Genomic DNA, 17,561 nt, shown 5'->3' with positions numbered 1-17,561 from the left:
GTGAAAAAATTGTAAGAAAACGGCAACCTGGCAGCCACATTGGATCATATCGTTACACAATCGATACATGTGTTTACGTGTGTACATGTTATTGAACATTGTCCTTTCACAAATTATGAATTACAGCTGTTCAGGCATGTCTGCTCTGGACGTCAACAAATCACATGAAAATGGCTGCCTGGTAGCCATATTGGATTGTATTGGGAAACAATTTGGGACTAAAAACTGAAGAATTGCACTTGGCGCACGAGTTATCGGAACACTTAATTAGGTAATTACCCAGCAACTTGGCTGAGTACTTTGCTATTTGACCTGGCATTTACCGAAACAAGAGTCTGTTTTATGGTCTGAAGATTGATAAGAAATCCACCAAACTCAGCAGGCAGCTCCTCCACTGAGTAAACTGATATGCCTACTCTGGAACAAACATTTTCGACTGGCAGCTACATGTAGTTGATGGGAGAGTTTTGAAGGGGGAATAAAATGTTGTAAAGTGTAAAACATGATTTGCCGCTGTCATTTTGTGTCCTATCTTCGTATATATGCATATTATTACTAGTTTTTGAATCACAATTACATACATTGAAGAAACATTGATCAACCACCCAATCATATAATAAAATAGCGCCAATGGCACTTGATCACAACTGGCACATTGTGAAACTACTCATAATTAATGAGGTACAATATGTGGCGTCATGCGGTGTTCCATCATACCATATATGAAGGGTGTAGCACTTGTGGTTACTGAGTTATGGACAAATATGTATATTTCAGGTCATGTCACTGAGGTCATGTGACATTTTGTCAAAAAAATTGAATTGCTAAGTCATCCCTATATACCAAAAATCAGACCTAGCTCTATTGGCTCGCTCAAAATTAGATATGCACATAATTAATGAGGTACAATATATTGTCAAAATATATATCTGCGTGAACGGAGGGACATGACCCAATCTATAAGGCCCTGGACTTCATCCATGGGGACTAAAAACTGTGTCACTGAATCCTTTTTGCAATATGAATATGATGACAAACTAATTTTTTATTTACTTGCCCTTATACATGGGATTCTATAGACAGCTGACTTATACATGGTAGTCTATGGTGGTGTAAACTAACAAGTCCTCTAACATGGCCAAATCGACATGCATCTGTATGGGGTAGGGTACTATCCTTGTGCAAAGTTTGAAAGAAATTGACCTGGGCATGTCTGAGATATCTGCGTGAACAGACGGACGGATGCACACACGGACGCAGGCACGCACACACGGACATGACCAAACCTATAAGTCCCCCCGGACGGTGTCCGTGGAGACTAATTAGACAGACCACGAAGTCAATGAGCAACATACAGCTGAAAGACTATTTTTCACATTGCGATTTTAAGCCCATTTTTATGAGAAAAGGGACATGTATATGTATATGGAGAAAACAGCGGAAGACATATTTGTAAATTGTTTGTTAAGTGACAATCATATATGCATCTCTTGAAATTTTGTGGTTATAAGGTATAACAGTAGTGTAAGAATAATGAGGTTAGAATAAGTTAGTAAAGCTAAGTTGACAGTAATTAAGATTACAAAATTATACACTAAGCTGAGGAAATCTGAATGAATAAATGTTGAAAAGTAGCAAAGTCATGGTCATCTTTTGTCTAATACCTTGTGTAAGTTCATGAACTTTACATAAATCTTGCTATAGATTTGTTGCTAATGGGCAATAACTGTGTTTCAGATCATTTGAGAGCAATCCATCCATGACAGGTTTAAATTGTTATATACTTCTATTTAAAGGAGAGAAACATCTCAAATAATTTTTTCCCTGTAATTTCCTGTGAGAACACATGGACATGCGTAGGACTCTATGCTGGTGCTACCTTGCAACTTGTCATGGCATTGTCTAACCTGTTCACCCCAATTTCCTGTAGACAGGTCCACACTCACCATTGATAACAATGGGTTTGGGCCATACCATGGTAGTGAAAGACTGTAACATGTGAGGTCATGGATACTTAATCTCAGGAATGTCAAAGTCTGTATATTGACTCAAGGATGTTTACATAACAAATGCTTAGGGTCATCTCAAAAGTGAGAATCTAAACTATGAAATATGTTTTTTTTTATTGCTTTTGATACCCAAAAGAGCATAGAAATCTCTTATACTTTGAATCAGCCATCCTGCATATTTCTAACATTCATCAAAACCTCATTTCTGTTCCACAACTCATAAAACAGTCCACAATGCAGGATTGGTGTACATTCCAAAACTACATATATGAAAGACCCCTAAAATCAATTAGTTAAAAAGGGGGGTTAGAAATTTCCAAAACTATATAACCTCCGCTCCGTTTGGCTCCATTTTTCGGAATTGGAACCTTGGAACCAGTCTATGTATCGGTACCAAATATCAACGCAGTCTGTTCAGCAGTTTTTGACTTTTTGTCGTTTACGGAAATGGACGACATCAAACACCGGTTGAAACCACCTCTATATCACAACTTCCAGTTATGATAAAAATGGACTGTTCCATCAACGTCGGTGGTGGGCTAATGGAAGGTGGTAAATGTGATGAGTTTTGTACACTCTAGATTAATAGAAGGGATGCTGCAATGTTTCAATTCCAAATAACATACAGAGGTACAACCTGTCAGGTTCAGGCCCAGGACACAAAATGAGTACAATAGATTGTTTTACATCATAATATTTATTCCCCCTTTTCACAATTTTCCCATGAACTAGATGCCAGTTGAAAATGGGTTGTTCCTGTGTAGGCATATCAGTTTACTCAGTGGGAGCTGCCTGCTGAGTTTGGTGGATTTCTTATCAGTCTTCAGACAATAAAACAGACTCTTGTTTAGGTAAATGCCAGGTCAAATTGCAAAGTGCTCAGCTAAGTTGCTGGGAATTACCTAATTAGTGTTCCGATAACTCGTGCCCTCGCTGTAAAAGACAATTAATGAAAGAATAGCTATGCAACTTTTAGATGGGCACTGCCTACATCAGTCTTATTGGACTGTCTGTGATTGGTCCTTTTCTTAATGTTCCATTGTTGGACCAATGAACGCATACTGAGTTGAACAGAGTGGTGAATCCTGTCAAGCAAACCAATCTGCACTTACCAAGAGATTGACCGTACAGCTCATTTTGTTTTCTTTATTTTCATCTGTAAGGATGGCTCTGTAATCTAACAGTCTCTCCAGGAGTCGGATTACCAGTCTGACAAACTCAGCACCAGAATTACACAAAAACTGGTGCTTGCTACAGAGTTCAGACATACTGTGAGAAAAAAGAAGACAGTTAATGTTAGGACTATGGTCATGACATTGAACACTCTTAGCTAAAAACTCATTATACTTTAGTGGAAACACTGTATAAGAGATCTTTTTAGCTAGCATCCTCTTTTAACATGATTGGAACTAATTTGGGATTATTGGATAGTGAAGTAATGTTGATTTAATCTGCAAATGTAAGCTCGTCTGCTTTTCTTTTTAAGTTACACACTTGTTTTTATGAGTAATTTGTAATATTGCAACACTCAGCTGTAGGGCACCTACAACTTTTGAAAAATCTAAAGATCTAATTATCCAAAACAAGTCAGCGTTGATGGCACAGTCCCCACTTGTTAATGGGTACTTTGATTACAGGTCCTCAGAGAGGATAGAGTCCTCTTCATAATTAGGTCTGTGATAAAAATACTTTGATACAGATGGCGCTCAATGGCCAAGAATGAGTTCCATGGTGATGAAAACATACAACCAATGTAGGCCACCATCCTTAAGGTCATTAAATGAGTCAACTAGGAATTAATCGACAGGATGTTGCAAAACATTTTTGCATACTATCCTAACACTAACAGATTATCACCGGTACAATATTTCATAAAGTTTCATGCAGTATTTACAACACTATGAGATCAACATCTGTATCAAGTTTCATCAAATTTGACGTAATATTTATGGATATATCACTCTAATTAGGAAAGTTCATTACATATGCAATTACAAATTAAAATGACACTGATAAATGTCTTTTTCACTGTTAAAGCAATGTAAGCTTAACATCTGTACAAAGTTTCATGAAATATGATGCAGTATTTCTTGACATATCAGCCTAATTACGAAACTTCAAAGTTTACTTTCTTGGGGCTTTCAGAAACGTGGCTGAGCCACAATTCAGATCCGTCTCTGTACAATTTACCTTTGTACAATTTCATTACTTCTAATCGTGAAAATTCAAGGGGAGGGGAGTAGCACTCTATATTCATGATTCTCTGTCTTTTACACGAATTAACACCATTGATATCGTCCATTGCGAATCGATATTTGTGGATACAGTCATTAACAACAAAGCTATTACAATAGTTGTCATTTACAGGAAACCAAACACTAACCACCTTGAATTTTCTCAAAGTCTTGACACATGCCTTGACCAGCTGTCTCTTTCAAGAAAACAGTGCATTATTCTTGGTGATGTCAACATTGACACTTCTACCGATAACACACCTGCTATTCAGTACAATGCTATTTTAAATTCCTACAGCTTTAGTCAAGTCATTACCACTCCAACTCGTACCACTGACAACTCCAGCACAATAATTGACCATTGTATCACAAATATCACTGAGTATTTTACCAGATGTGGCACCATTCAATCAGATGTATCAGATCACTACCCTATTTTTTGCCTCGTCCACCAATTGAAGCATATCATGAAATCTTCAAATCCTGTTAAGATCTTCGATCTCAATTCTTATGATGAAGCTGCTTTTCTTGAAGATCTCAATAATGCTGCCTGGCATACTGTCTATAGCTGTACGGATCCAAATGATGCTTACGCAGTTTTTCATGAGATTTTCTATACTATAACTTCAAAACACAGCCATTACAAATCATCGTGCCATAGGAAAAGTATTCGAAAGCCATGGCTTTCTAAAGCCCTTGCTAAATCAGTGCGCAAGTTATTTACCAAATTGAAAAGAACCCCAACAATGCTCGTTACAAAACAACTTATAAATCGTACAGAAATATCCTTAGCAGGCTTCTGAAATCAGCAAAAGAAGTTACTATTCAAACAGATTACAGTCGGCCCAGGGAATACAAATAAGACATGGCAAGTGATTAACGAAATTTTAAATAATTCAACAAATAGCTATACCCCCCGCAAAATATTTTCACAGAAACAACATAGTAACAGACAGCCTCGATATTGCAAAAGAATTTAATAATTTTTTCTCTACTGTCGGTATTAACCTTGCCTCACAAATCACCCCTGCAGGTGACTTTACTAGCTACCTGCATGGCAACTATCAGAATTCTTTTTCTTTTCACCCTGTCACGGATCAAGATGTTTTTAATGTAATTAGGACCCTAGATCCACGTAAAGCTGTCGGTCCCGACAACATTCACCCACTGTTAATTATTCATGCTGCGCCTATTATATCCCACCCTTTGCCCACGTAATTAATTGTTCTTTGCAGCAAGGTATCCTTCCCAATGATTTAAAGTTAGCAAAAGTTGTTTCCAATTTACTAGAAGGGCTCTCCTGAAAATGTTAGCAATTACAGACCCATCTCAATTCTCCCAACTTTCAGCAAAATTATCGAGTCAATTGTGAACAAACAAATTATCCGCTATCTTGAAGAAAAACACATACTTATTGAGACACAGTTTGGGTTCCGCAAACGTTATAACACGAAATTGGCCCTCATAGACTTAGTCACTGATATTAGCGACTGTCTAGATAAAGGTTCTCTCACCTTTGGAATATTCATCGATTTTAAAAAAGCCTTCGACACATCAATCATGATATCTTGATCATAAACTGCACCATTATGGCATCAGAGGTGTTCCATTACAGTGGTTTAAGAATTACTTGACATCCCGTCAGCAATTTGTCAACATCAACGATATCAAATCTCCTTACTCTCAGATCCAATGTGGCGTCCCACAAGGTTCAATACTCGGTCCAGTTTTATTTTTAATTTATATCAATGATATCGCTAATTCTACTAATAGGTTCCAGTTTCGTCTCTTTGCAGACGACACCAATTTGTTCAAGTTTATTGATAGCAACCAAATTGACTTTATGCAAATAAATTCTGACTTCCATGAGGTTTGTAATTGGTGTCGGGCAAATAAACTTACAATTAATATTGATAAAACAAACTATATGATTATTAAAACATCACGTAAACATGTTATTGCTAATGGGACCCTAGATATTGATGGCCATAAAATAGAAAGTGTTCCTTCTGCAACCTATCTTGGAGTCACCCTTGATGAAAATATTACGTGGAAGGCGCACATTCAGAAAGTTATCAAAAGCATTGCCCCGAAGGTTGGTATAATTTCACAACTTCGTCACTTTGTACCTAGAAATGTCCTCCTTCTGTTGTACAACTCGCTTATTCTGCCACACATCTCCTATTGTATTGAAATCTGGGGCAATACTTTTACGACTTACCTTGAGCCATTGTATTTACTCCAAAAGAAAATTACTCGCCTGATCACCTTCTCTGATTACCGTGCCCACTCTGCCCCTTTATTCAAACAGCTTTGTATTTTAGACATTTTTAAACTTTGTAAATTTCACACCTGCGTTTTTGTATTTGACTTGTTACATGACAACTATGCCCAAGACAAAGGTCGTTACGTCGACACAATTCCCCATGACTATCGTACCCGTTTAACTACTCAAGACAACTTTTACCAACCACAGATCAACCTCTCACTAAGTAAACACCAAATAAGGTATGCAGCAACAAGTTTTTGGAATTCACTCCCACTCATATTAAACATATAAATTGTAGACATACATTTAAACAAACTTTGAAAGTTTATCTACTTCATCATTAGTGGATCATGCATGATCTTCCACTCATGTATTGACCATTAAGGTGGTTGGAAAGGCTATTTTTGCACCAATTCTTTTCACAGAGTTAATGTCAAGTTTCAAGTGTTAGAATCAAGATATTTAGTTCAAATTTTCAGGATAACTCCCTTAGTTAATATTATCTCCAAAGAATATAAAATTGTATATTTGCAGCCATGATTTTGAAATATGACACCAGTAATATTAAAATTTAATTTTTTATATTTTTTTTACATATTTGAATTTAATAGTAATTGGATAGTATTAATATTACCAAATTAGTTATAAATATGTTGACACTATTTATTGTAAGATTTGTACGGCAGGATTTGTAAATAAAATTTGTTTTTATGATTTTACATGGGTTTATATATCAAAAAATTATTAAAAATTCTTTCAAATTTCAAAATGTGATTTTTCAAAAAGTACTTCAAATACAGAAAATTGTGCCGTACAAATCTTATCTGTAACCTTGTTAATAGGCTGTAAAAATTCCATGTCCATATCTCATTTCAAAGTTGGATTAAATTGGTATACAATTATGTAGGAAAATTGTTATTCTGTCAAAAATGTTGAAAACAAGCCATATTTGCACCCCTCCTTTGAAGTCATAGAGCAGTTTTTTTTTGTTAATCTCACTTTTGACACCTCTTTGACACTCAAAGAATCTAAAAATGCATTTACAATAGTAGTCACTCACTCTGAATGCCAGCACCACCTTGTCAAACTTTCCTGAAAAACAGCAAATAATGACTTTCCCTTTTCAAACATTTTATTAACAGCTAGGGGACCTCTACCATAGTTAATACACTAAGGACTCCCAACTTCTTCTTATCTGGTCAGTTTTTCAGAAGTTTTAACAGGCTATAACTCTGCAATGCCTTTGTGCCCAAATGTCTAGTTTTTTTTATTCCACAGAGAATGTTGACTACTTTTATATTTTAATAGTTTTGTTGAAATTTATAACTGACGCTCTAGCCTTTCCAACCACCTTAAACCTCCTGTTTACCATTTTACTGATACAATGTATTTATTTATATCAGCTAGTTTATTTGTACACAAATATTGTCCATTAACAGATTTTATGTATAATCAATTAACTTCTTTCTAACCAGATTTGTATTCTTTATAATATGTACACAGTCACGTCTTTGTATTAATTTCAACAGATAATCATAGCTACACTGGTCACGGTTGAGACTAGTTCTGATTGAACTATTTCCGTGACCCCATCAGATTGAAGTTGATGTAAACATTCCTCTTTTCTTGTTATGTATAGTATTTTCATCTGATGAAATCAACTCAACTCAACTCAACTCAACTCAACTCAATATTGACATGATACTGTTACATGACGTGAAACGAATTGACGAGCATATGTATGACATAGGTTAATGTCCTTGTACCAACTTTGAATAAAATCGGTTGAGATATGCCTGAGTTATGGCTCTGTACATGAAAAATTGTAACAAAATGGCCGCACGGCAGCCATATTGGATCGTATCACAAAACAAATTGACGTGCATATGTATGACATATGAAGTAATCCTTGTACCAAGTTTGAATGAAATCGCTCCAGGCATCTCTGAGATATCTGCGTGAATGGATGGACGCACGGACAGACGGATGCACGCACGGACATGACCAAACCTATAAGTCCCCCCGGACAGTGTCCGTGGGGACTGATAAGTTCCAATCGTGCTTTTTTAGTGAATTTAGCTAAGGTGGTCAATTTGCTGATTCAAGATGTGGCTACTATGGTTAGAATGTCTTTTTAGGTAAATTAAAACCTGTTGATTGCTATGAAAATCCAAATATGCTAAACAAGCAACCTAACGCCGATATAGCTCCGCTGTGTTTATGAATAGAATAACTATTTTTGACACATGTTGATGAAGGTGGAAATCTTTGATAGCTCATTTCATGGCCAAAAAAGTGGCTAAAATAGCTGCAAAAATACACAATTGAAGATTTCATCATATTTGAATATATCACATCGGATCATCCCTAGAACATGTCAACCAAAGCTATCTGACGAGTAGTTTTTTGAGAATAAAATTTTCTGACCAAAAATGGCAAAAAATTGCCCCCAAAATACAAATTGCAGATTTCACCATAATTTCAATATATCATATATTAAAATACCATAATCCCTTGGAACCTGTATACCAAATATCAAAGCTATCAACTTGCAGTTTTTGAGAAACAAATTTTTTGACCAAAAATGGCAAAAATTGCCCTAAAAATACAAAATTGCAGATTTCATCATAATTTCAAAATATCACATTTAGTTCATCTGTAGGAACCTGCATATTTAATTTCAAAGCTATCAGACCAGTACATTTTGAGAAACACATTTTTTGACCAAAAATGGAAAAAATTGCCCCAAAAATACAAAATTGTAGATTTCATCATAATTTCAATAAATATCATTTAGTTCATCTGTAGAAACCTGTGTACCAAATTTCAAAGCTATCAGATGAGTAGTTTTGGAAATACACATTTTTTGACCAAAAATGGCAAAAATTGCCCAAAAAATACAAAATTACAGATTTCATCAGAATTTCAATATATATTACTTAGTTCATCTGTAGAAACCTGTATACCAAATTTCAAAGCTATCAGACCAGTACTTTTTGAGAAACACATTTTTTGACCAAAAATGGCAAAAATTGCCCAAAAATACAAAATTGCAGATTTCATCATAATTTCAATAAATATCATTTAGTTCATCTGTAGGAACCTGTATATACCAAATTTCAAAGCTATCAGATGAGTAGTTTCGGAAAAACATATTTTTTGACCAAAAATGGCAAAGATTGCCCAAAAATACAAAAATACAGATTTCATCAGAAATCAAAATATATTACTTAGTTCATCTATAGAATCCTGTATACCAAATTTCAAAGCTATCAGACGAGCGGTTTTGATAAAAGAAAGTTTTGACCAAAAATGACAGTGAAATATCTGTATCAACATACTTTGAACAGGTATATGAATTTTCCAACATTAAGGTATATAATAATTCATTTCAGCATCAGAAATTTCAGGTATGTAATGTAGTCATGGGGTTTAATGTGCAGAAATACTCTGGATAAGAAAAAGCAATACAGCAATTAAGGAGAATATGTGAATGGAATGACATTGGTCTACTTGACTTGAAAAGTTGTGTCTGTTAGAGGTGTGTTGTTGAACTTACTGTCTGACTTCAGCTGAATTGAAAAACTCTGTCTGACCTACACTGAGTGGATAGGATTGACTTACATTGAGTTGAAAAGATCTTTGTACTGTTCATCTCCTCTGCCACCTTCAACTAAAACATCTAGTTGAGTTATCATCTCAGATTCCACCTGTTAATATCAAAACATCATATAAACATGAATCATCAAGATGGACGACTAATCATTAACCTTTGGCCTGGCACGAAGTGACCACTGTGTGGTTTCAATGCTGTATTCAAGTTTTTTGTACTTTCTTTATGAGAGATTCTTAGAGATGTACTGAAAAAAGCATATTACCATGGAGATGTCTTACCACATATACAGTATACAGATCACATCTGTGAAGAATAAAAATGAAAGATTTGACCTTACCTCTTTGAAATTATGTCTTGTGTTAAATTCACACTGCATCATATCAAAAAATATGGGTATTGTTGCTTTCCGAAGCTCAGTTTCCGGAATAAGTGTGACTTCGAGAAATGGTCCCACCATTTCTGGGATAAATCGAATTTTGTGTCTTCCAAGGTAGTTCCACATTGTATGAATAATTTCTATTCCCACTTCTCTCCTCATGTCTTTGTACCTGATGATGACATTCAAAGTTCAGAAAATCATGGTCTTTCACAGCTGTATGTGTCAACTTAGATGACATGAATGCAACATTCCTAAACAAAGACCCTTATCATTATCTTTCCTGTTTTCATAAAACCTACATAGAAGTTGAAAATTATTGATTAGACCTATGTGACAAAATACAAAGTACTAGCTCTTTGAGTGGTGTTTAAAATCGTGCTATCTCAGATGGTCACATGACCACTTGCAACCAATCAGCTTTGTTCTCAACATGACCTCATGGCTTGCCGCCTTTTTCTCACACTGTTTTGTCATAGCTGAGGCTGCTGGTGTTTTACTGTCTTCCCCCTCTCCACAGTTCACCAGAATCAACAAGAACACTTGAGCTACCTCCACATATCACGGTTGTGGCAAACATTGATAAGCCTTGCAATAAAACCACGGGTACGTCACAATTTTCACCTGATGAGTGATATTTTAGGTCTCACACTTAATGTGGAAGTTGTTAAGAGCTATGTGACAAGATACAAAATCAAAGGAAATTACACAAAAGAGCATCTGTGAAAACAGAAACCTTTTTGTGTACAATTTGATACATTTTACCCTTTGTGTGTACACTTTGATACATTTTACCCATTTTGTATAAAACTTACAGAGAACACCACATTAACCCGTCAAGCCAATTAGCAAAATGCCTAGTGAGACAGGGAGTCATTTGGCCAGATAACAAATAAATTGGCGATCAACTTCACTGGTTGGGTACAGCAATTGCAAACACTAAAATCAGAGGGTAATCTCAATCGGTGTCAATTGTGAATTATTCTTCATTCGATTCAGTTTATTTTCTAAGATACACCATGAGAGAAATGGTTTGTACCACTGTGTGATGTTTACGCAGCCTGTAGTATCAGTGTCAATTTTATGGCCAGAGTTGGGCTTCCTGCTGACTTTTGTATTACAATCGCTGTACCAGACCACTGAAGTTGACCGCCAATTTACTTGTTATCTGGCCAAATGACTCTGTTTTACAAGGCATTTTGCTGAATGGCTTGACGGGTTAATGTGGCGTTCTCTGTAATACATTCTGCCCTTGGTGAGTACAATTTGCTACACTTTACTCATTTTGTGTAAAAATGATACATTTTACCCATTGTATGTACAATTTGATATATTTTACCCTTGGTGTATACAATTTGATACATTGTACCCTGTACTTACTTTTCAATAATTTTTGTTCTTTTTCCAGTGGAAAAATGTTCCAGTTGCAGTGGACTTTGCGTAAGGAATGCAACGGCAAGATGGAAGAAGTTGTTCCACAGTTGATATTCAAAGTCTTGATCAGAAATGAAATTTTTGTTCAAAGTCTGTGAAAAATGCTTCATTGCACTGAGCGTAACACTGTGGAGATAACGAGAAATCAAACCATTAAAAGTATGAATAAACAAATGCCGTTCTTTCTAAACATATCAACTTAACCCTTTCCTTCCTATATTATAGAGAAACCCTGTATACCCTTATGGCCTGAATTAAAATTAGCATATCAGACCTACTCACAACACAGCTATTATACCTGATGTTTTGGAAGTGTTAATGATGAAGTCATATATCATCATAACTGGTATTGAATTTCTTTTGGTTTAACAACAATGTAACAATTTTTCACAAATTGCAACATGCCTAATTTACATAAATGTATCAAAGTTCAAACTTGAGCACTATATACAATGGAGGTATAGGGTATTTCTTTATACCGTCATGTATATACACATTAAAATTTCTGTCTTCATCTTGCATGTTGTCTTTTTATCTGTCTGTCATAAAAAAACTTGCTTTCACAAAAATATTAGCATTTTGATGCCTAGCTGCACACTGTACCATTCCAAAATTTTTAAAGTTTACGCGCAAAACTGTTGCGTGAGCAAAAGAAAACAACTAGGTGCTGAGTATGAGTATTCAGTTACAGGTGATATGTATATCATTAGAAAGGCCAGGAAATTCCTTTTCAAATGATCATTACATTATACCCCCTATAAGAGGAATTGAGTATTCTAATTGGGTTGAAAGTTTATCTACACATATATATGCAGTTCGCCCATGAGGGCGCCCTCTATTTCCTACACATTTTTTTGCAGTTAGGAAGGAAAGGGTTAAGTTCTCAATTTTGACTTGACAGCTCTGTGAAGTATATATAAAAGGTATAACATTGTCTTGTGCCGACACTTAATGATACTAAAGATTTCAATACAGTGTAACACATGTTGGAGACAATGTCTGTTCCTGTCGAATGAAATATAATATAAACACTGGGTTGCCATACTATGACATGCCATGCAAGTCATTACACTAGGTGTAATGACTGTTTGTGGAAGTGTTCATACATGTATGTGTTCTACTAACCGTAGTAAGGAAACAATTTTGAACTATGGACAATACTGATGAACATGAGTTTGCTTGTATGCATTTATGGAACATGATGCGAAATCCATGCATATCAAGTCTTCATTATCTTTCAATGGCTTCAGATGATAGGGGTCAATTTCTATTTCTTCAAAGTATGTTTTGAATGTTTTACATAGCATATTTTAGAGTCAGTCATTTCCTCAATAAGTGAGATTGTGTAAACAGACACAGTCACTTGTGCATGGTGGCGCTGTGCAATTCCTCACTGAATTCTATCTGCAGGTGTTGTGATGTGACACTAGAATTACCCAGCAAAGCATGCAATGTGTAGAGTGTAAGTATGACATGACAGTACATGATTGGACAGAACACTGCTAACAAGTGTGTAGAGTGTAAGTATGACATGACAGTACATGATTGGACAGAACACTGCTAACAAGTGTGTAGAGTGTAGGTATGACATGACAGTACATGATTGGACAGAACACTGCTAACAAGTGTGTAGAGTGTAGGTATGACATGACAGTACATGATTGGACAGAACACTGCTAACAAGTGTGTAGAGTGTAGGTATCACATGACAGTACATGATTGGACAGAACACTGCTAACAAGTGTGTAGAGTGTAGGTATGACATGACAGTACATGATTGGACAGAACACTGCTAACAAGTGTGTAGAGTGTAGGTATGACATGACAGTACATGATTGGACAGAACACTGCTAACAAGTGTGTAGAGTGTAGGTATCACATGACAGTACATGATTGGACAGAACACTGCTAACCAGTGTGTAGAGTGTCATGATAAGATAAAATCATGAAAAAAAAAATACTGTGATAGTAATATGTAGTTTGGTAGCCATGGTCACCTCACTGTGTGGTCTGGAGTTGTTTTGTGTTAAACTTTACCTGTTTTGTAACATGATCATAACAGACCAATCTTTAGGGAAGACATTCTTGGAGACTAAGTCCCGGAAAACCATGAAGATTTCCATGAGAAAATCAACCAGATCTGTTCGATTATGGAAATTAGCGATGTATTCCTGATAGTGGTACTCATTCATTTGTCTCAATAACCCAATCATACAGGCTACAAAGTTACCCTGCAATGGAAATCATACAGTTTGCTGAGTTTATTGAGATACACACAAAATTTCTGATACAACACTCTGGAAATTATTCAGGGATATTACTTGCGGGCAGATCTACAAATATGATGCGTACACTACTGGCAACTTGAGCATCTAATGAATGACCCACTGTAACCAATGATCTTTGAAAGCAGAAAGTTTGATTGAATAGGCCTTTGTGTACATAAGGTAAAGTAGAATGCGCCTCAGGGACAGACATCCTGACACATAACTTTTTACAATGTTTTTTGATCTACCACTTGAGGGGCTCATTTTTAAGGCCTTGAAATAAGAAACATGTTCACCATCTTGCTTGGTTTTTAGAATATCAAAGTTATTTTTCCCCATTGAGGTAACATAGGGATGGCTGCCATTTTTAATTTCAAATATCGGTAAATATAAGGTACAGTAAAACCTGTCTAAACTGAATCATTCAGGGACTGAGAAAATTGTTTGGTTTGGAGAGGTATTTGGTTTATAGAGGTCCCTTGACATAGTTCTATTGGAATGAGACTGGGAAAAGGGTTCAGTTTAGACAGGTTTCCAGTTTAGACAGAGTTCGGTCTAGAAAGGTTTCACTGTATTTGCTTTCCTAATTCCAAAATTTGCAAGTGACCCCTGATTTTATTCTTCATTTGGTAAGTGAATGGTCAAAAAATTCATTGAGGAAAGTTTAAGCAAATGAATGTTTCAGTCTTTCACTTTTGAGGTGCGCACTACCTTAATAGAAGTTTTTACTTATTCAAAGGCAATGTTAACTATAAACTGGAGAAATACCACAGCAATTATAAGTATTCCTTTTTTTGATCTGCACATTTGGTTTCATTTATAAATATATTGTTTCTGAATAATGAATATTCATGCAAAAATAAGAACTTTATCTGTAAGCACAGGCTTTTATGCTTTCTTTTCAAGTATACATTGTGAAATGCGCTTTTAATGACTAAATCATTTCAGAGTTTAATGATGTAAACAACTTACTATAAGCAATGAATCTCTGTCCATGAATATGACGGTCTGGATAACAGTTCTCAGTAATTCCTTCATCAATATACTGATATCTGTGTGTGTTGGACCCTGTCATTGCAAATAAATATGTGATGTTACAAAAACAAAATTAAAAATAGATTCCCTGAGAGACTCAAGTCGATAACAGTTTTCAAGAGATGTTCTAGTTTGTTATTGGTTAACAACTTTGATCCAATCAATGGACAGAATTCATTAACAGCATAGAAATAAAAGAATTAATAGATTGTTTCCCATAATATTTGTTCAATAATGTTGAGATACTCATGTTGTATGTTTCCCTTCAGCCAAAGACTTTGGCATATTTGAGAAAAGATCAGGATGAAAGCAGAGGACAGAAAGGAGATTATTGTCATGTTTCAATCACATTTGTCTGAATGGTAATTTTATTAACACACTGGTAACTTTATAAAGACAGTTTACTTCATAAACACACTCTGTTTACTTCATAAACACACCCTATTTACTTCATAAACACATTGTTTACGTCATAAACACACAGTTTACTTCAAAAACACACAGTTCACTTCATAAGCACACTGATAACTTCACACTAGTAGTTCCATAAACACACTGTCACTGGTATTTCAATTAAACACAGAATGATTGTGTTACTTACCACATCTTTTCTGTAGAGTAATTCTAAGATATCACTGAGTACCTGGGCACAAATGTGATTTTCTTCTTTCCTCTCAAGAAGTGGTTTCAGTTGCTTTGTGATTACTTGTAACAGAATACCACGACTCTCTGTAACATCATTCATCAAATCCAAGACAACAGTCAGTCAAGATTCAAGTTTTTAACAAGGCAAAGCGCATCTTAAGTGCATGTGCTAATGTCACTATTTTTAAACAAACAATTATTTTAACCAAAGGTTGTCTACATTTTTACTCAGAGGTAAGTTATGGCCGTAAAAAATCGATCTAACTCTTGTTATATTTCAATGGTGTCCGATGATGAATAAGCTCTTGCAATCAATCCATCATTTTCATCCAAAATGCGGCTATTTACATAAGACTGGATCGAAGTAACTCATTTAGACTGCAAATGTACAGACAATTTTCGTGAAATCCAAATCACAAACCACACAGATTAATTAAACCATTCACCTGGTATTTCAAATAATTTGCTGTGAACCAGATCATCAATACAGATCATCTTCTGTCTGACAAGTCTGTCTGGTGGAATGTTTTCAATGAATTCTTTCAGTAATATACTGAGATCTTTGTGATCAAACACCTCTAAAACAACGGGAACTATGATTGGAAGAGACTTCATAGCTGCTCCCTACAAGGCAAATGAAAATCAATGTTGAGGGTTAGCTACATCAATCTGTACAATAATGCTGCATTTACAAAACACACTGTTAGTGAAACGGTGACCACTTTGTTACTACATTATTTTAATCTAAATCTAAACTGACTTTCTCTCAAATTTTCTAGTGTTATATCTTTGTTGTACTAACATCCAATGGCATTAATGTAAAGAAATCAACTCTGATCAAATTTCACATCCTGACTTCCAATCAGGTTTCATTTTCTTAGTGGTATACACATAATTTCATGTTTAGAAATTCACTGTACCAAGAACAAGACAAAAATGACTGTTGTGGATATGATTTGATATACCATTATCTAAAACATACATTGATTATCGCCAGAGACAAGCAGGAATGCAGAATCTTTACATCCACAAACTCATTTCCATTGAATGTCAGTATCAAAAGGAATATCAGAGTTTGTGATTTACCTGGCAAAGTAATATGGCATCTACAGTACTGGTGTATTTCATCATATTGTTGATGGTTTGGAATAGCCCTCTCATTTCAGATTCAAACTGCTGCTTTCCTTGGATACTACGATCTAGAACCCTTTGAAATAAAACAGATGTTGATTCAAGTTAATTTTAAATACAATGATAGCTGTCATCCTCTGTACTGTGAAACATGAGATCTAAGGCAGTTCACAATGATTGGGGAACAAACCAGAGTTGGTGCTGACTCTCTGAAACATTTCCCTCTATACAAAAAACAGCCTGAATGACCAAATGTACCGCTAGAGGGCGCTGTAAGCAACAATGCGTGTAAAGTTGGTCTGCTGAGTGGGTGACACAGCTCCTTGGTTAAACATGATGGATGATACAATCATACTGTAAGTACACCTATCTTCTGGTTGGACTGGCTTTACAGTGAAATAAACTGATGGAGATAAGCAAGAAACTAATATAATCCACGATAAAAAGTGACTCTGAATACTGACCTGTACAGGGGTCAAATGTCAGGTCATATATTTCAGAACACCATATGATAGAAAACAGTATTCAAGGTCAAGAAATAAAAA

The 17,561-nt window shown here is 35.5% G+C and overlaps 1 protein-coding gene across 2 annotated transcripts in view; it reads right to left on the bottom strand.

Moving 5' to 3' along the window:
* LOC139119824 (dedicator of cytokinesis protein 1-like) overlaps nucleotides 1-17,561 on the bottom strand; it is a 114,181-nt gene that overhangs the window by 26,094 nt on the left and 70,526 nt on the right. For both annotated transcript variants that reach the window (XM_070683733.1, XM_070683734.1), the window contains 9 exons: nucleotides 16,972-17,092; nucleotides 16,332-16,509; nucleotides 15,842-15,969; nucleotides 15,178-15,273; nucleotides 13,976-14,169; nucleotides 11,885-12,064; nucleotides 10,466-10,676; nucleotides 10,137-10,222; nucleotides 3,122-3,278 (listed from right to left, as the gene is read on the bottom strand). In XM_070683733.1, coding sequence (XP_070539834.1) covers nucleotides 3,122-3,278; nucleotides 10,137-10,222; nucleotides 10,466-10,676; nucleotides 11,885-12,064; nucleotides 13,976-14,169; nucleotides 15,178-15,273; nucleotides 15,842-15,969; nucleotides 16,332-16,509; nucleotides 16,972-17,092 — 1,351 coding nt within the window. The remainder of the gene's footprint in view (nucleotides 1-3,121; nucleotides 3,279-10,136; nucleotides 10,223-10,465; nucleotides 10,677-11,884; nucleotides 12,065-13,975; nucleotides 14,170-15,177; nucleotides 15,274-15,841; nucleotides 15,970-16,331; nucleotides 16,510-16,971; nucleotides 17,093-17,561) is intronic.

The sequence above is a fragment of the Ptychodera flava genome, chromosome 20, assembly GCF_041260155.1.
Source record: "Ptychodera flava strain L36383 chromosome 20, AS_Pfla_20210202, whole genome shotgun sequence".
NCBI classification, from domain to species: Eukaryota; Metazoa; Hemichordata; class Enteropneusta; family Ptychoderidae; genus Ptychodera; species Ptychodera flava.
Note: the sequence above shows the minus strand (reverse complement) of the source record. Positions and strands in the feature narration are given on the sequence as shown.